The 20,123-nt window shown below is 44.5% G+C and overlaps 1 protein-coding gene across 1 annotated transcript; it reads left to right on the top strand.

The window, feature by feature from the left end:
- The first annotated feature begins 353 nt into the window (after positions 1–353).
- On the top strand, positions 354–20,077 carry TRIB1 (tribbles pseudokinase 1). Its single transcript, XM_060775866.2, has 3 exons — positions 354–797; positions 7,657–7,949; positions 16,927–20,077. The coding sequence occupies exons 1-3, from the start codon at positions 384–386 to the stop codon at positions 17,393–17,395; spliced, it is 1,176 nt and encodes a 391-aa protein (XP_060631849.2). The 5' UTR covers positions 354–383; the 3' UTR covers positions 17,396–20,077.
- The last annotated feature ends 46 nt before the right edge of the window (positions 20,078–20,123 follow it).

Genomic DNA, 20,123 nt, shown 5'->3' with positions numbered 1-20,123 from the left:
AGTCTCTCATTGGGTACCAGCCATTGGTTGAGGTACTGGGTTTGGGCCTGCCACTTTTGGACTCTCGCTTGCTGAGGTGTTCCAGTGAGGTGTTTCAGCCATGAAAGCCTTCGACAATACATTAAACAAATAAGTAAATAATGCAGCCAGCAGTGTGTGTAATAGAGCAAGGCGCCCGCGCACGCGCAGTGGGAAGTCCCTCTCGGGCGCTTTCTTGAATGGGCCCGACTCCGCCCACTGACGTCACGGGCAACTCCGGGTTCCCATCTGCTCCCAATGGGCGATCATTGGGAGGGGGCGTGTCCTTGATCGGGAGTCCCCGCCCACTCCTGCCCTGACGTCACGGGGAACTTTGAGGCACTCCTGGAGTGTCGCGCCGGCAGATGGTCGCAGGCTGCCGAAGGGAGCGGAGCCGGGGAATGCGGAGCGAAGGCGGGAACCAAGGCGTGTGGGCAGCGGGGCTCGTGTCCCGCCCGCCCGGCTTCCCCATGAGCCGCCCGCTGCAGCCCCCTCCTCCTCCCAAGCGGCTCCTCCTGCACGACGACAGCGCCGCCCCCAGCGCCGCCAAGTGCGCCCGGCTGGCCGTCGAGGGCGCCCCTTCTCCCGCTTCTCCCGCCGCCCCTTCCCCTCCGGACTGCCTCAGCGCCCCGGCCTCGCCGGCCTCGCTCTCCCCGCCGCCCGGGCCCGGAGCCCAAGGGCCCAGCCTGGTGGCCGGGTACCTCCTCCTGCCCCTGCCCGACAGGGAGGCCGTCTCCCGGGCGTTGGAGATCAACACCGGGCGGGAGCTCCGCTGCAAGGTAAGCCTCCCAAACTTCTCTCCAAGGCAGGCAACACAGTTACCTCCACGCTGTGGGGTCAGCGGAGTTGCCTTGCAAGGCTGCCACTCTCAGGATTCAGTAGCCTAGAGCCATGGCAGTTAAAGTGGTATCAAAGTGGGTTAATTCCACAGTGAGGATGGCACGAATTTGGAAGTTGTGTTTGGTGAGGCAGAGAAGTCTCTAATAGCCTTGTAAGGTGGCAAGCCATGACTTAAAGTAGCTTTAAGCCATGGCAGATAAAGTGGTATCAAAGTGGGTTAATTCCACAGTGTGGATGGCATGAATTTGACCCCTGTGAAAAGTTGTTGTGTTTGGTGAGGCAAGGAAGCCGCTAATAGCCTTGTAAGGCTGCAACTCTCAAGATTTAGTCGCTTTAAGCCATGGCAATTCAGTAACCTAGAACTGTAACAGTTAAAGTGGTATCAAAGTGGGTTAATTCCACAGTATGGATGGCGTGAATTTGACCCCTGTGAAAAGTTGGAGTTGTGTTTGGTGAGGCAAGGAAGCCTCTAATAGCCTTGTAAGGCTACAACTCTCAAGATTTAGTAGCTTTAAGCCATGGCAATTAAAGTGGTATCAAAGTGGGTTAATTCCACAGTGTGGATGGTGTGAATTTGACCCCTGTGAAAAGTTGGAGTTGTGTTTGGTGAGGCAAGGAAGACTCTAATAGCCTTGTAATGCTACCACTCTCGGGATTTAGTAGCTTTAAGCCATGGTAGATAAAGTGGTATCAAAGTGGGTTAATTCCACAGTGTAGGTGGTACAAATTGTGGCCCATGTGAAGGGTTGGGGGAACTGGGAGTTGTGTTTGGTGAGGCAAGGAAGCCTCTTGTAAGACTGCAACTCTCAGGATTCAGTAATATAAAGCCATGGTATCAAAGTGAGTTAATTCCTCAGTGTAGATGGCATGAATTGTGACCCTTGTGAAGGGTTGGAGGAAATTGGGAGTTGTGTTTGGTGAGGCAAGGAAGCCTCTAACAGTCTTGTAAGGCTACTGCTCTCAGGAGTCACTAGCCTAGAGTCATAGCAGTTAAAGTGGCATCAAAGTGGGTTAATTCCAGTGTAGATGGTGTGAATTGTGTCCCTTGTGCAGGGAGAGAACTTGAGGCAACTGGAAGTTGTGAGTCTTTGACATCCTCCAAAGAAACACAAATCATGGTTGTGTTTATTTGGGAGTATACAAATTTGGGAGTATACAATTTGTATAATGTACAAATACAAAGATGGAGAACAGAGCAACTCTGAAAACTCTGCCATATACATGAAATTGTTCATAGATGGCTCACAGAAGTAGAAGGGTGATGGTGGAAACCTTGCAGTTTTTCTCAATGGAGGCGACCTCAGGTGTGCCTGGTTGCATCTTGGAAGGAATATCTCAAGGAAAGAGCTGCCAAATGTGGTTGGACAATAGGGATACTCTTGGGTGTCCTTTGAAACACGGTTCTGCCCTGCAAGGAGTAGATCCCGAAAGGAAACCGGGATGTAAACATCTGTTGAGGCTGATTAGCCATCTAGTTGCAATATTTACACTTGCCTCAAGCATACAAGAATCCTTTCTCCCACCCTGGACATTATTCCACAGATATATAAACCTCACTTGAGTAGTTTCCAACAGACCCCTCAACCTCTGAGGATGCCTGCCATAGATGTGGGCGAAACGGCAGGAGAGAATGCTTCTGGAACATGGCCATACAGCCCGGAAAACTCACAGCAACCCTGCAAAGTCTGTTCACCCCTTTCCGGCACTAACCAAAGGGTTAAGGACCTCATCCGTTGTTTTCCGCTCCCTTCCTGCAGAAGCTACGCAAGCAGAAGTGGAGGAATTGGCTCTGACAAAGCACAGCTTTCCAAGTTTTCCATGAGGTGTCCTCAGCTCAGCTCTTCAAATAAAACACACGCACAGGCACACACTCAGAGACGCATGCCTTGCCTATTTTTCGAGTTTGGGCAGTAATTGGAGAGGCTGCGTGGAATGCTGCCACCTGCCGACCGCCACCTTTCCTATGGCACGCTTTTGGAAACTTGGAGCGCCCAATCTTGGTTGCTTATGCTGCAGCGGGCGCATGAAAATAAACAGGAGTTATTTCAGAACAGCTCTCCTGCTCACTCTCTCTTTGGCTTTTACGAGCTTTGGAGCCTGAAGTTGGCAAAATAACTTCTCTGTGTTGTTGTAATCTTTCATGGCTGGAATCACTGAGTTGCTGAGAGTTTTCCGGGCTGTATTGCCATGTTCCAGAAGCATTCTCTCCTAATATGGAGAGATGTGGGCGAAACGTCAGGAGAGAATGCTTCTGGAACATGGCAATACAGCCCAGAAAACTCACGGCAACCCAAAATTACTTCTTTTTTTTCTTTAAGGTCTCGTCAAGTCTCTTGTAAACAATGAAAACCAGCTTCTGGATTATGGGGAGCCTTTCTTTCAGTTGTTGAAAACTACGTTGGAATAATACAGACACGGGCAAACATGGCACCTCCAGGTGTTTTGGACTTCAACTTGCACAATTCCTAACAGCCTTAGGCCTCGAGGGGGAAAGTTTTATTGTTTCTATTGTGGTTTTATATTATTTTAATGCTTAACCTGTATTTTGCTATCGTGTGTACTGACTTGTTACATACTGCCTTGAGTTACCGATAGGCAGAAAAAGGCGGTATACAAGTATAGTAAATAAATAAAATAAAGGGCTGAGACTGTTAGGAATTGTGGGAGTTGAAGTCCAAAACTCCTGGAGGGCCCAAGTTTGCCTAGGCCTGATATAATGCCACCTCTGAGTATGTCTTTCTTAAGGAAACCACCTGAAATTCAGGAGGTTGCCATACATCAACAGGCAACTTAAAGCAGTGGTTCCCAACTTTTTTTTTTTTGGCCAGGAACCACTCTCCAACATTAGTACCAAAAGGGTTACAAATCAGGTTTTGGTCAACTTTAGAATCAGTTAGGTTATTTGGGGTGCTGATTCAGAAAATTGCATTGGATAGACCACATCAGCTCTGGTTTCTGATACAGAACATATGCCACCCAGTAGTCGCCATCTGCTCGCCCACAGACAACCATATTTAAAAAGCCTCGGCACTACATGTTGCAACGGTGAGGCCATGGACCATATTTTAGTTCTTGCAGACCACTGGTGGTCCACGGACCACATGTTGGGATGCACTAAGGCTCTTTGACAAACTACTGTAGGATAGTTCTATGCTTGGATGAACTTGCAATTTAAAGTTCAGCACAGGGCAGGTGGTATTCAAACGGATAGAGACTTAATGGGGCCAAGGATATCTTTCAGTTCATTTTTGGGTAGGCTTTTGAATCCTTTTGAACTACAACTTCCACAATGCTAGCCACATTTGAGTGGCTAGTATTGTGGGGTTCCTGGTCCAAACAGGCTAGACTTTACTAACGTGCCTATTCCCTGCAGTAAGCTTTAATAGCAAAGGGTTTGATCCAAATTGGTGGTCACTTGGCACCAGGATAAACTGCTTGGCTGCATCGGGTTAAACCATTAATCTGCAGGTGGTTCGAATCCGTGGATGGGGTGAGCTCCTGTTGTTAGCCCCAGCTTTGGCCAGTTAGCAGTTCGAAAACATGAACATGTGAGTAGATCAATAGGTACCTCATTGGTGGGAAGGTAATGGCACTCCATGCAGTTATGCTGGCCACATGACCTTGGAGGTGTCTATGGACAGCTCCGGCTTTTCAGCTTAGACATGGAGATGAGCACCACCCTGCAGATTTGGACATGGCTAGACTTAATGTCAAGGAGAAACCTTTACTTTATGGGTGGTCCTGTAATTCATTTAGTATTCATTTTATTGCAAATCTGGGTCAAACTTTCCATTTGCAAATTGAGATGGTCATTTGGAGATGACATTGTTTTGTTCTGGCCTGCAGGTGGGCTCTAATATCATCGTTTGGCAAGGTGATAGTACTTCTGTGTGCTAGGGAAATTTCACTATTTATTTATTTACTATATTTGTATACCGCCTTTCTCAGCCCGTAGGCGACTCAAGGCGGTTCGCATTCGGCAACAATTCGATGCCACTAAAAGTTGTGTCCCATAGAGGACATTTGTTGGCTTGTTTGGGATGGAAACAGTTAGATACGTTCTTTGAAGGACAGTTGTAGGTCTACTTGGGATGGAAATTGCCATGTTTGTAGACTTTATTTATTTATTTACGGTATTTATATTCTGCCCTTCTCAGCCCGAAGGCGACTTTATTTGCAAGGCTGCCAGCAGTGGAGCCTTTCCAAAGACACGCGCTGGTGATTGAGAGCAAGAGCGAGTGAGGCAGACAGCCGACAGTCGGTGAGACAGGGGAGAGGATGATTGGACCTTCCCGTTTGTTTTCTCTGTAGGAGTGTTGCTGGGCCGAATGAATGGGAAGGGTGACACTGTGTGTATGTCACGGCTCCCCGTCAGGCCTAGGATGTGAGTAACCCAGCAGAGCCAGGCAGGTCATTCGGAGAACATGACTGGAGTCTTGCAAAACCTCGGCGAATAAAACACACAAGAGTCTTTAATCCTCTTCTTCCCTTGCTTCAGTGGCTTGGCACGCTCCGAAGTCGGAGTTCGCTTGTACCGTCACCTTGGTCTGAATCATTCTGGGCAAACTCAAAAGGTGAAGGCTTCACTGGCTTTAGACAGACATTTTTTCCTCCTCCTCCTCTTCTGCCTGAGAGGTGCTTTACTGATGCAGAAAATATCTGGTGGTCATGTGCATAAACCGTTTGCACACAGATTAGTTGTTGTAGATTTCAAGTGGTTAGTTGACCACTTTCTTTTTTGAGGATCCTAAGGGTAGGGGCCACTGAACTTTCTCCACCCCACCCAAGTTTTGGTCTCCAACTCCTGTCATCCAGATGACATCCAGTGGTCAGTGGGTTGGGAGAGTATGTTGTAAGCATAGCTAGTGAGATATTGGAGTTTTATCCTCACGGTGATCATGTTGAGTGTGGAGTCAGGAATTGGCAGGCACCCCAGGATGACGTCGAATGAAAGGGCGTGATGTTTATGCACTTGGCTTTGGAGAAAAGTAACCAGGGTGATGTTGCATGCAGGAATTGGCTCGAGCTAAGCTCTGACTAGTTTGCCGTTCTGTTTCCATCACTAGCCAGTCAGATGCCTCTGGTCTGGAGTGGGGCACATGGGCCTGTCTTTTGCTCACAGGCATCTATAACCATCTGGGAATGCTATCTCGGTATGTGGAAGTTCACTTTAGCTTTATGACTGGTAGCTGTAGATCAATTTGTCATCTCCCACGAGTATACATATCCCATCCTTAGTTATAAATCCAGAGCATGAAAATAAAACCCAGTTTATATCAAGTAGGCACTTCTCTGTCCCTTTTCACATCTTGCCCCATTTTAGTCTCTACTTATTTTTCCTCTGTTGTAGCGCCTTGATCCATGATTTAATAGATAGTTCAACTTTTGATGATTGTGATTTATTGTAAATCTTTTCGGAAAAGATTGTTTTTTAAAAGCAGATACTGAAAGTGCAGCAATTTTCTCACGCTAAAATGAATAAAAAAAGAAAGATAAGCCAAATACGAAAGATGCTTTGCCATAGAAATCAATATCTCTTCTCCTATGCAGTTAACATTTCATTTATGTATAGAGGAAAACCTTGTATCTATGGTATAGTTATTAATGTCCAGCAAAGTAGGCATTTTTTGGGTTTCCATTTTTTAGTCTATGATATGCTTCATTTCAGTTGGGTTTGAAATTATTAATGGTTTTGCATATACACATGAAAGCGCAGAAACATATATCCCACATGGATATGAGGATTGTCATGTTCATGTAACACAGTGGTTTCTAACCTTTTTATGACTGGGGACCACTCTCCAATATTAGTATTAAAAGGGTTACGAATGGGTTTTTGGCCAACTTCAGATTCAGTTAGATTATTTGGGGTGCTGATTTTGAAAATTGCATTGACTAGACCACATCAGCTCTAGTTTTTGATGCAGAATATATGCCATCCAGTTGTCATCATCTGCACCCAGATGAAACCATATTTAATAAGCCTCTGCACTATAAGAGGGTTTCGCGAGGCCAGTTGCTCTCATTGCAATGGCGTAGTAACAGTGAGGCCATGGATCATATTTTAGTTATTGTGGACCACAGGTTGGGAACCACTGACGTAACAGGGCATCCCATTGGCAGCTGCACTCACATAAATCCCCACTCACTGGCACTTCCACTCGGACAAGAGCCATTCCTGCTGCCTCATCAGATTTATCTTGGCAAAATTTGCATTTCTCCGAAACGTGGTCCCTCCTGTTTTCACCACAAGCTTCTGGCAAACACTGTCATTTCAAGACTTAATTAGTAATCTTAGGTGTGCTTGGCAAGGACAAGCAAGAGAGTTTTCTTGGTGGCTCTTCCCAAGTTTTGGAATGCCTTCCCATGGGAGGCTTGCTTGGCTTCCTGTCTGTACCCTTTTTCCCTAGCCAAACAAAGACCTTTTTATTTTGGCAGGCCTTTGACACTTAATGAAAAGTATTTTAATAGTATATGTTATTCATGCATCCCTTTTACTGTGATTTAATATGTTTTTAAACAGCTCTCATTGCATGCTTTTAATAAAATTCCTTTTGATATTGCCTCTTCTGGATTTTAGCTGTAGTAGAATTTGTTGGGTCCTGTGCCATAAGAAAGGCAGGATAACAATTATTTAATTACCCCTGTCCTATTTTGCAGCTGCAAATGCATCAAACACCCTTTCAAAAAACCCTCTGTGGAAGCGAGCAAGCCCATCTACCTCCTTTCTCCTATTCTCTTGCTATAAAAATGAATGGATCTTGATTTTTCTCTTCTTCTTTTTGGTGCTCTTTCCAGGTCTTCCCCCTCAAACACTACCAGGACAAAATTCGGCCGTACATCCAGCTGCCGTCCCACCGAAACATCACTGGGATTGTGGAAGTAATTCTCGGGGAGACCAAGGCCTACGTCTTCTTTGACAAGGACTTTGGAGACATGCATTCCTACGTGAGGAGCTGCAAGCGGCTGCCGGAGCAAGAAGCTGCCCGGCTCTTCAAGCAGATTGTTTCGGCTGTCGCTCATTGCCACCAGTCGGCCATCGTTCTGGGGGACCTTAAACTTAGGAAGTTCGTGTTCTCTAGTGAAGAAAGGTGAGTGGGGATTTGTGGCTGGCCTTTGTTCAGTGTGCTTTGACAGAGATACCTTTATGACTTTGGATACAGCATCTAGTTGGGACAAGATGCTCTTTTGACGAAGGGGGGACTATGTAGGAGGGAAAAGGTTAAAGCCATATGTTCTGTCCCAAGTTCCTTTTCCCATTGGTGGTGCTCATTCAATGATTGGCTCATGGGCTGGCTCATGGGTTTACCTTTCCTAAAAATCGTGCCAGTATTCTACATTGGCATCGATCAGTGCTGGGAATTTTGAGGTTCATAGAATCATAGAATTAAAGAGTTGGAAGAGACCTCATGGGCCATCCAGTCCAACCCCATTCTGCCAAGAAGGAATATTGCATTCAAATCACCCCTGACAGATGTCCATCCAGCCTCTGTTTAAAAGCTTCCAAAGAAGGAGCCTCCACCACACTCCGGGGCAGAGAGTTCCACTGCTGAACGGCTCTCACAGTCAGGAAGTTCTTCCTCATGTTCAGATGGAATCTCCTTTCTTGTAGTTTGAAGCCATTGTTCCGTGTCCTAGTCTCCAGGGAAGCAGAAAACAAGCTTGCTCCCTCCTCCCTGTGGCTTCCTCTCACATATTTATACATGGCCCTCATCATATCTCCTCTCAGCCTTCTCTTCTTCAGGCTAAACATGCCCAGCTCCTTAAGCCGCTCCTCATAGGGCTTGTTCTCCAGACCCTTGATCATTTTAGTCGCCCTCCTCTGGACACATTCCAGCTTGTCAATATCTCTCTTGAATTGTGGTGCCCAGAATTGGACACAATATTCCAGGCGTGGTCCAACCAAAGCGGAATAGAGGGGTAGCATTACTTCCCTGGATCTAGACACTATGCTCCTATTGATGCAGGCCAAAATCCCATTGGCTTTTTTTGCCGCCACATCACAATGTTGGCTCATGTTTAGGTTCTCAAGACATTGTTAAATGCCAACTTTCGGTATTCATGACTATTGGGAATTGCAGTCCCAGAGTATCTGGAAGGCACACGTTTCCCATCTTCTGTTTTTTTTTTTAATGGAAGAAAAGGCAACTGAACACAAATGGCTGTTTAGAAGCTAGTTGCAGATTTGCATGGTGGTTTATTTAATTATTTACAACATTTATATGCCGCCCTTCTCAGTCCAAAGGCAAGCATCCTTAGAGGTAGTGAGAATACTACCTCTGAGGATGCTTGCCATAGATGCAGGCGATACGTCAGGAGAGAATGCCTCTAGACCATGGCCATACAGCCCGAAAAAACCTACAACAACCCAATAATATATTATTATTGTTAGTATTATATTATGTTATAATATTATCATGCCATCTCTTGTATGCACGGCACCTAAACAGAATGATATAGGTATATTTTATATTATACCTATACTTGTATTATATATATATTCCAGCTGTTCCATACGGCGGTTGGGGAGATGGGTGGGGTGCCATGCCGAAGGATGTGTGCTGGGTTTATGGCAGGCACAAGATGTGAACTAGGACTTCCTGGTTCAATCCCCAGCTCCTTCTGTGCTTTGCTGCATTACTCATGTTATATAAACATCTGCTTTCCTCCTGGCTTTGCTCCAAAGAAACTACTATACTCAAGAATGTACATGTGCCCAGTGGGACATTAGGCTGTGCATAGCAAAGAGCAGACAGACACGCCCATGTTATATTACAAGCTGCCTTTAAAAACCTCATTCAGTTTCCATGCTGAAAGTCCCTTTTAGTATAATGAATTAATTCAATGAACTAATTCAGTGGTTCTTTGGACCTTGATCCCTGTGTGGTGCTGTTCTCCTTAGCGGTGCTGCTCTAACTTTCTTTTCTGGAGCTCCATGAATGTCTTTTGCTTTTTTGAAAGTTCCCTTAAGACAGTGGTTCTCAACATGTGGGTCCCCAGGTGTTTTGGTCTACAGCTCCCAGAAATCCCAGCCAGTTTACGAGCTGTTAGGATTTCTGGGAGTTGAAGGCCAAAACACCTGGGGATCCACAGGTTGAGGACCACTGCTCTAGATGATGTTGGGATCCATCTCTCCCTTTTGGAGATACACCAAGCCCCCGTTCCCAAACCCAATAGCATTCAGGAAACCACAGGTACACATGAAACCTTGTCACAGAGTCATAGAATTGGAAACCCCAAAGGTAATCCATGCAGGAAGACACCATCAAAGCCCTCCCAACAGATGGCCATCTAGCCTCTGTTTAGAAACCTTCAGCAGACTCCCAAGGCAGTCTATATTCTGCTATAGTTGGAAAGGAATCCAACATCCTATCTCGTCCAACTCAATTATGCAGGAAGACACAATCAAAGCCTTCCTGACCAATGGGCATCCAACCTCTGCTTAGAACCCTTAAGAAAATTGGAAACATTTCAGAAAAGTGTGTGCCTGTATAAGTGTAAGGAGTAATGTCTGCAGTCCTATGTACCAATGATACTGGTTTTCTCAGTTCTTGTGGGTTTTTTCGGGCTATATGGCCATGTTCTAGAGGCATTTCTCCTGACGTTTCGCCTGCATCTGTGGCAAGCATCCTCAGAGGTCAAACCAGAGGATACTGGTTTTGTTTAGTGAAATATTTATGAGCTGGGAACTTGCTGCCCAATCCTGGTTGTCCAGCATGTATGCACATGATTAAACCAAGCTTTGTGGGAGTTGTACATGATGTCCTTCCTCTGATTCCCATTTGCAGACAGTCCATCCTGTTCTTGCATTCTTGCATTTGCACGCAAACCAATTTCATATGAAACAGGATTGTGCTTTTGTGGGTAAAATATTCCAGTTTGAAGTGGTGGCAGTTCTTTCCAGTCATAGCAGTGCTTCATTTTGATTGAGTTAGGATCTGGATGGTTAATTGGCTCAAGCAAAAAAGACACTGGCTCAACAGGTTTGCAGGTTGCATTGACCCTGTGTGGTTTTAGTCTTTTAGATTACAATGTGAGGTGGCTGCTGCAGTGTTAAGTGCCACATATTTGTATGATTGCATTTAGACATAGGCTTTGATTGAGAATTGTGGTGTAATTAGTGATTGCTAAGGCAGAATCGACATAAAAGGGTTATCATACATTGTTATCCTACATTGGCAGTGACTAGTGTTGATGGTGGAATTGAATGTCCAGCTTTATCACCTGCGCTTGAAACTTGTTCTGCAAATGCTATTTGTCATTAGTTCATAAAGGCTGAACGTTTCCTAATATTCACATGTAGCTCCCCATGTTTTAAGCTATGTGGGTTGAATGAAAAGTAATGCCTCCACCTTTGTAACTCCTCAACAGATGGCAGTACTGGTATGTGGCAGGTACTGGCTTGTTCAGTAGACTCTACTCTACAGTTCCATTTTGGTGGGAAGCCTTAGCATTGAATGGTTGTGTTGTTAAAGTGCGAAGTATAGAACCCTGTGCAGACGGTTGGTCAATGTGACTTAAGCAACATGGAGTCATTGAATTCTTGACAGCAGAAGATGTCACCTCAACATCTTCTATAACTTACTTGCCCAACGATGCACAGTACTCACATCAACACAATCACCATAAACTGCTTGCATTCTCTGATGAATCTCCTTTGGGGTGACACCTTCTGTTGTCAAGAATTCAATGACTGCACGTTGCTTAAGTCACACTGACTGAGCGTCTCCCAGAGTTCCATTCTTCACACTTTAACAACACAACCGTTCAATGCTAAGGCTTCCTGTCAAAATGGAACTGTAGAGGAGAGTCTACTGAACAAGCCAGTACCTGCCGCATACCAGTACTGCCATCTCTTGAGGAGTTACGAAGGTGGAGGCATTACTTTTCATTCAACCCTCTTATGATTTCTGAATCACTTAACTACGAATGCTAGCTACCAAAGATTCCAACTCAGTGCAACATAATTTCCTCTCTTCTTTCCTGAACCATGCATTGACATCACATTTATTCTTATGTTAACATGAACCATGTTATGATACCTTAGTTGTTGCTGTATATTGGTTGTCCAGCAGCCTCCTTGTGCATTTATCTGGGGGTATGTTCCTCCGATCTCTTCTTTCTGGGGTGAGTGGAGGAGATTCATGATGGAGTGGAAAAGAAGCATATGCTCCTGAGACCTGCTCCAGCCTTGCGAGGTGTGCTTTGCAGGAAGCCTCTTCACTGAAGTAGGAGACTGCAAGGTTCAGTGGACATCTCTTGAAGAGGTGGCTCTGAGTGTATCTAAAACCATGGGGGTGCATCACAAACCTGCCGAGATAGACATCCACAGAAATCTTTGGGGGCTTCCACCCAATTTCCCATTCCTACCAGTCAGAATTTTATAAAAAGAAGGGTTTAGGTGTCTTAAACAAGACATGAATGGGGTATAGTTTGTTTTAACTGGGATTTGGGGATCATGGAGGCTATTGCAGATGTTCCCCCATTTCTGGAGTTTCCCCATTCTTGGAGTTTCCACATGAAAGCCTCAAACTGGTTATATATAATTCCAGTTCCTGATATAAATAGTCCCTGGCTTGCTTTTCTTTCTTTTCGTGAATGCTGGAGATGATACTATACATATAGTTTGTGTTGTGCATCAGCCAATGGAGGAGTTGGCTGTGAGCGCTGATGTTGGAAGCAAGAAACATTAGATAAAACAGAGTGAGTGTGCGTATATATAATTAGAGGTGCAGAGGAGGAAGATAACGTGGATTTTGCAAAACTCCTCGGTGAGATAACTGTTGGTTGGGTTAAATGTGGGCAGCTCTGAATAGGTGTGAAAAATCTAACCCACTTGAACTCTGTAGGAGTCCTGCTTCTGACATCAGCAGAAACAATTTTACACTTGAGTGTCGCAATCCGTGCATTGCTTTGAAGTGATGCCTTAGCTGCCTGTGGATCCCAGGGTAGCTGAACCGAGTAGACTTTAACCTTGTTGCTGGTATTTTTAATTTTGTGTGTGTGTGTGTTCTATGACACTTTATTCCTTTCTGTTAAGGTAATTTATGATTGTGTAGATCTCCGTTGTTCTGGATTACATCCACAAGTTATTGGTTGCCAGCATAGCAGGGTGTTCTCTGAGTCAGATTTGGTAGCCTCCAAACTAACTTGGAGAATTCAAATTTAGAAATGCTGAAGTTCCGAGTCCAGGCTGAAGTTGCTTGAAGGAGGTCTGATTTAGGTGTCTCCTCCATGTGCTTCATCATATACACTTCCATTGCTCTCTTGATAGGGATTCTGCACATGTCTTATGCTTTTTTGGCTGCTTCTCTCCCTTCTTGGTTGGTGGTTTAGGGCATAAGTTATGAAGATGGGTCAGAAGAGTACAACTCTGTGTTGTTGGCCTCATAGAAACATTTTACTGATCACTGTTGAGAACAGGATGTTGAGCTTGCTCATCCTTTGGTCTGTTCCAACAAAGGGGAGCTTTGTCTATGTAATTCCGAATTAGTACAGATGCTCCCAATGAACTTCATCCAAGCATGCTTGAGATGGGGGTATGAAGTTGATTTGAAACAGGAATGGGGTTTAAAGCAAAAATCAGGCCATATTTAATAAGGTGTGGAAATAAATGGACGTGGAGGTATAATAGTGCACCGGTAGTCATAATAAATAGGCGTGGAAAGGAGAAAATGAGAAGCTGAGGTAATAAGAGGAGGTGGTTGGCGTGACCTAATATGATGTCTGGCCCAGGAAGTGAGCTTGCAAATTGTGGAGTGAGGCCATCCTTCATGTAGATCAGTAGTGGATTGTGATTAAAAGCAAACTTTCCATTGTCTTATGTACAAAGAGATGTTCAAGATGAGCCCACACTGGAAGTAGTGAATATTACGGAAAGGTTCCAGGGACTGAAATGATTACATGCCAGAACTATAGCTTCCTCTTTCACCCACGCTCTGTGTGTATGTGTCTTCAGGTCACCTGTCAACATATCATAACCACATGAATTTCATAGGCAAAAGGACTCAGAGGTGGTTTTGCAGTTCTTTCCTCTAAAACAGTGGTTCTCAACCTGGGGTCCCCAGATGTTTTTGGCCTACAACTCCCAGAAATCCCAGCCAGTCTACCAGCTGTTAGGATGTCTGGGAGTTGAAGGCCAAAAACATCTGGGGACCCGAAGTTGAGAACCACTAATATAGTCTACAACACCTGATATTATTTGGTCCTATCCCAACCCAGTATTGACCACAGCTGACTCTGCTTAGCTTCCAAGATCACATGGGATTTGCTGTGTCCTTTGCTAAATAGAATCTCATTCAACTTCCAGTCACCAGTAATTCAATAACTGAACAAAGAACATGTAGGTATGAACTACATCAAGTATTAATAGATGTTGTGAGTCTGTTGCAAAGCCATCATTTCCACTCTTCATTACTTCCACTCTTGATGTTTCATATGGAAAAAGGGATGAGTTGACTTGTTAATGGCAGTAATTTGGAATTTGCTGCCTTGGAGTGTTGTGGAGTCTCCTCTTTTGGAGGTCTGGGTTACTATCTGCTGGGAATGCTTTGTGTTGTTGCAGGTTTTTCGGGTTGTATGGCCATGTTTTAGAAGCATTCTCTCCTGATGTTTTGCTTGCATCTGTGGCAAACATCCTCAGAGATGATGAGGATGCTTGCCACAGATGCAGGTGAAATGTCAGGAGATAATGCTTCTAGAACATGGCCATACAACCCAAAAAACCTACAACAACCCAGTGATTCCAGACATAAAAGCCTTCGACAATACATGGGAATGCTTTGTTTGGATGTTCCTGGGTGGGAGAATGAGGATGTTCCCGGATGGCCGTTGTGGCTTGTTTCCCACTCTGACTTTGTTAAGGAAAATAGTTGTTTTGTGTGCCTCTGTATCAACTGACCTCAGTTGCTGAAATAGCAGGTTGCAGCCGGTACTGTTAATGTGGAAACTTGGCGTTGCACAGGGCCAATTGTCGCATGCATTGTGTTTGGCAAGCAGAGGGTTAAGCAATGCCAGGCAAGACGTTAGTTCTCCTTGCAAGCACAGGTGCAGAGTTTGAATGCCCCTGCCAGGCAAAGGGCAGGCAGAGTCGGTTGAGTCATATTTTCCATTTACAGAACCAACTGATGAGGTTGGGAGGGAGGGAGGGGGAGGTAGAAACCTTGCTTTAGGACAGGAAGGTCACCCTGGGGACAACAAGCAGTCAAGGCATTTCTTTGGCTGGTAGAACAGCAAGGAAAGTTGCCCATGGAGCTGTCAGGAGCTGGGAGTATTTAACCGACTGGTATTACAAACAACTAGGAACTCCCTGATAGCGTAAATCCTTTGGAATAATAGACGTTTGCTAAAAAAAAGTCATGTAACTTGTGAGGCGGGTTCGTACGTAGAGGAAAATAAAAAGTATGTGAGCTCAGGAGTTATGACTGTTATAGGAACAAAAGAGAGAAGGTGGATTTTGGCAGTGATCCACCAGCCAGTTAAGGCTTGACGTCACCAGGGCCAAATCGGCTCAGATCCAAGCTTTCTGCCCTGTGAATCTGACTTAGTTGTACTGAATTCGGAATGGGTGGTTCCCATCTCTGATGAATGTCTCTTGGTGGTTGCCAACAGCTACATGAGTGAATGGGACCCACTGAAAAGTGTGCGAGAGAGATTCTGCCTCTGTAGTATTGTATTCCCTCTCTCTGTGTCATTAGTACATCTTGTAGTCATCAAGGCATGAGCATCTAAAGCATGCTAAATCCCATAAAGCAAGCAGCTCTTCCTTTACACTGGGATAGCAATAGAAATACGACACACGGGTGTGAGTAACATGGTGACCCAGGCTGTATTGACTGCTAATACCAGCCGCTCCCTCCCTGAATCGAGAGGGTGTTTTTAATGCCATCTGGCACATACAGGTGCATCATTTGATCCATCGTCACTGGATGGCTCACTGCACAGGCTGTGAACGGTCTCAGTCTAAAAGCCGTTGGTTTGCATTTTCACCCAGTGAATGATAAGCAAATTTCCATCTTTGGCATTTGATCTGTGATGGCTTACTCATAACACAAAGTGTTTCTCAGTGCTTCCACCAGTTGCAAATGAGGCGGGTAGCAGTCACCAAAAGGCCATGCTGTAAATGTGTGAGTCTTTAACAGAATTCCTTGTTCTTACACATAGAGTAATAAGAGTTGGAAGAGACCACAAAGCCTCCTTAGTTCAACCTACAGCTATGCAGGAATAAACAATCCAAGCATTCCTAGCAGATGGTCACCCAGCCTCTGTTTAAAAAGCTCTAGAGAAGCTTTTTAAACAGACTCCACCACACTCCAAGGTAGCATATTGCCATTTTCTCATGTTTACATGGAAACTCTTTTCCTGCAGTTTGAATCCATTGGTCCATGTCCTAGTCTTTAGAGCAGTGAAAACACAACATTCTCTCAAACATTTAAATATGGCTATCACATCCCCTCCTAATCTTCTCTTCTCCAAACTCCTTAAGCCGCTCCTCATAGGGCTCGATTTCCAGACCACCTTCTATTTTATTCCCCCTTCTCTGGATATATCATCCGGCTTGTCCATATCTTTCTTACATACATGTGTGTCATTTTGTCATGCTCTCATTATTGACCAAATTTCAAAATTGCTATGTGTATCCAGTTGTTATCATGTGAGTAACAATGTGTTGTTGAAGGCTTTCATGGCCAGAATCACTGGGTTGCTGTGAGTTTTCCGGGCTGTATGGCCATGTTCCATAAGCATTATCTCAGCATTCCCTCTGAGGATACCTCTCATAGATGTGGGTGAAATGTCAGGAGAGAATGCTTCTGGAACATGGTGATACAGTCCAGAAAACTCACAGCAACCCATGTGAATAACAAATTAGAAGTGCTCTGATTTTTAATAAAGGGGTTGTAAGAGTCTTTTTAACAACAACTCCTCAAATTCCCTAATTGGGGAATTCTGAGAGCTGAAATCCTCAAAAAGTTACATTTCCAGGTTGTGCATTTTTTGCTGAATGGGCTGCTTTGTGTGCTTCCCTGGCATGGTTTTGTAACTAACATGTTGGCTTCTTCTCTTCCCTAGGACACAGCTGAGATTAGAAAGCTTGGAAGATACACACATCATCAAAGGCGAGGATGATGCCTTGTCGGACAAACACGGCTGCCCAGCCTACGTCAGTCCGGAAATCCTGAACACCACAGGGACCTATTCCGGAAAGTCAGCAGACGTTTGGAGCTTAGGTGTAATGCTATACACCCTCCTTGTGGGGCGCTACCCTTTCCATGACTCGGACCCTACCACTCTGTTTTCTAAAATCCGGCGCGGACAGTTCTGTATCCCTGACCACATCTCGCCCAAAGCCCGGTGCCTCATCCGCAGCCTCCTCAGGCGGGAGCCCTCCGAAAGACTCACAGCTGCAGAAATCCTGCTCCATCCTTGGTTTGATGCAGTTTTGGAATCGGGCTATGCTGACCAGGACACAAGAGCCTTTGATCAGATTGTTCCGGAGAAGTTGCGAGAAGACGACGACATCAGTTCCTTTTTTTGCTAGCTCAGAATTATTATTGTTGTTATTATTAATATTATTTTGTCTCGGAGAGGAGAGAGGGAGAGACCCCTCAGCCTTGTGCAGAGTCTTCAAACTTTGTTTAGTTCTGTTCATTTTCTGTGTTGTCAACACATACCTTTCCAAGATCTTCTGCCCTCAGGTTGGCTGCAGCTATCTTCAGCATTCGTAACTCATGAACAGAATTTCAGTCTGTGCCTTCCTCTTTCTAAGGAAGCTTGCAATCTGACTAAACAAACAAACACACAAAAAAGGTGCAGTCCTTAGCCTACTTAGCCTAGGGTTAATATTTCAATATTGCGCATGATGGACTTGCTTAGGGATGACTTTCTGGAGCAAACGGATCTGCCCATAGAAGGGTGTGACTGCATCTTTCGGCCCTGGACATTTGAGCTGCAATTCTAAAGGGGGTGGGGTGGGGAGAAGGAGTAGCTTATTCTGGACTTTGGTGGGAGATCAGACTGACTCATTTGGAGTAAGCAATCTGAGGACTGCAGCCTTACTTGGCTTTCCCTTTCTCTAGCAAAACATCTTTGGGAGGTGCTGGGCTCCTTCTGTTGTCTCCAGATCCATGTGGTCTTGCTACATTTAGCAGTTTTATGCTGCTGGAGCTGCCTCGCAAGAGTCAGCTGGGCTCTCCTGTGTCGCTCATACATCATAAAAATGGCAGGGCTGTCAGACGGGCTTTGATTACAGAATCATTTTACCGGTGATGTAAGAGAGCGGATACAGCCGTGCTCCTTCTGGTGCCAGATGAGGTGGGTGATAGTCACAGCACAGAAAGTAATGAGATTCTCTGGGTGCTTGTATAACTGATTTGAGGCCGGACCTTCCAACTTGTCAGAATCATCACAGCTTGGTGAAGCCAATGGCATTCGACTAACGTTGGCCATGCTGGTTGAAGGGTCCTGAGAGCCGTAATCCATCATTTCTAAGCTATCGAGATGCCATCTTTAATCATGCAGTTCTACAGTTCCTCTTAGATTGTTTTGAAGCAAAGCCTCGCAAAACCAACAGGAATCTTGCCATTGGCTTTGATGGGTTATGTATGGATGCAGATGTAAAGCTCATATCTGACCTTGTCCCTCTGTCTTCTGCATACCATTTAAGCTTCCTGTGATCTATATTCCTTTTACCTCTGGATTTTATGGTCTCCCTTGTGTGGGTGTAGTTGCTCAGAAAATACCATCATGTGCCCAAATACCAAAATACATCATCGGAGGGTGGGTGTCCAAGCCTGAGAGGCATAGATAAGCCCTATCTTGTTGCATGCACTCAAGTGTGTTGGGGTTTCTTATGTAGGTTTTGCTCTTTCATGTATTACATCATCGTTTTGCAAAACTTTGGAGGTTAATATCTCATTTTTGGAGTACAGATTGCATAGGAGTTCTGGCAGTTGAGTCTTTTTAAAAAGAGCTTTTTCATACTCTGTCCTACATACTCTGTCCTTTCAGAGTGACTATTTCAGTAATGTTAAAAACAATATCCAAATGTTCCTATTCGACTGTAATATGCCTCTGGAAATTTCTTCCCCTTTTAAACATTTTCATCTGTTTCTGGTCTGTGGTGAGTTTTGCCATTCAAATTTATGCCGGATAGTCCTCAGACCAGAAGAAGTATTAGATTCCTGGGAATGGTAATGAACTTCCTGACAAAGGTGGCTGTTCTGGTTTGTGGAAACATGCACTTGCCGTGTTAAATATAATTGTAAAAGTTTAGCTAGGTTGTGAGAGGAAAGCATTTTGCTTTCTATCCTCTGTTGTCAGACACTGCTTAAGTACCCCAGATGAAGGTGGGCATTCAGTGGACCAGCACATATGCTTTTGGACGAATGGACTAATGTAACGGCAAATATACTTGCAGGGCATATTATGTGTAAAAAGGAAGCAAAGTTCTTTGAAAGAGTACACCGTCTTTTGAAAACATTAATAACTCCTTTATGGACAGTTGTCACTGACTACAATTCTCACATTCTATGCATTAGATTTGTTTGGCCACACCTTAAGGATCACACCACTTTAAGGCTTATCTCTGGGTGGATCTACGTGGTCAAATAATGCAGTTTGAAATTGCATTGAATGGACAGTGTAGAGACCCATATGATGCTTTCCCAAAATGCATGGACTCATTATATGAGTCTACACTAACCATATAATGGAAGTTCGAAACTATTATATGGCAGTGTAGATCCATCCTCTGTCAAAGTGGTGGCACTCCTGTTCTTGAAAGAGCTTTGTATCCCTTACGTGATCTTCTTGCGATGTTTTGCCATTTTCTCTTTTTAAAAACTGTATTTTGTGTGGGTCTCTCTCTGTCCCAACCCTCCGAGATGTCAAAGAGCCGTTTAAATGTGAATTATGGCTGGCAATACTAACTTGATATAATCAAGAGAATTAGAGGTAAAAGTTTATTTCTTGACCTTGATTGCACTAAAGCTCTTGTGATTGCTTTAATATATTTGTATCTGTGATACAGTTGGGTTTTTTGTTTTGTTTCGTTTTTGTAAAGGTTCTCAGACCTGCCGACAAGTCTGTATATATTGGTAGGTGGAAAGCTGGCAACACTATGTTGGATGTTTGTAAATATGTACATTTTTGGAAATTGATATGATGAAGTTGTAAAATTCCTGTACAAAAAGTTTAATAAATCTGGTTTCATAACAAATTATTCAGTTTTTTGCCTCCTTGATTTGAATCTTTCCTTAGCAAAGAAA

Source organism: Anolis sagrei, chromosome 4 (assembly GCF_037176765.1).
Source record: "Anolis sagrei isolate rAnoSag1 chromosome 4, rAnoSag1.mat, whole genome shotgun sequence".
In the NCBI taxonomy this organism is placed as follows: Eukaryota; Metazoa; Chordata; class Lepidosauria; order Squamata; family Dactyloidae; genus Anolis; species Anolis sagrei.
The sequence above is the reverse complement of the archived record's forward strand: the minus strand, read 5'-3'. Positions and strand labels throughout refer to the sequence as shown.

What these genes read in the sequence shown, in the direction of transcription:
- TRIB1 (XM_060775866.2), top strand. Translation starts at nt 384, where the DNA reads ATGGTCGCAGGCTGCCGAAGGGAGCGGAGCCGGGGAATGCGGAGCGAA. An exon ending in GGCGGGAGCTCCGCTGCAAG is followed by an intron (nt 798 to 7,656) that starts GTAAGCCTCCCA and finishes TGCTCTTTCCAG; the next exon opens with GTCTTCCCCCTCAAACACTA. An exon ending in GTGTTCTCTAGTGAAGAAAG is followed by an intron (nt 7,950 to 16,926) that starts GTGAGTGGGGAT and finishes TCTCTTCCCTAG; the next exon opens with GACACAGCTGAGATTAGAAA.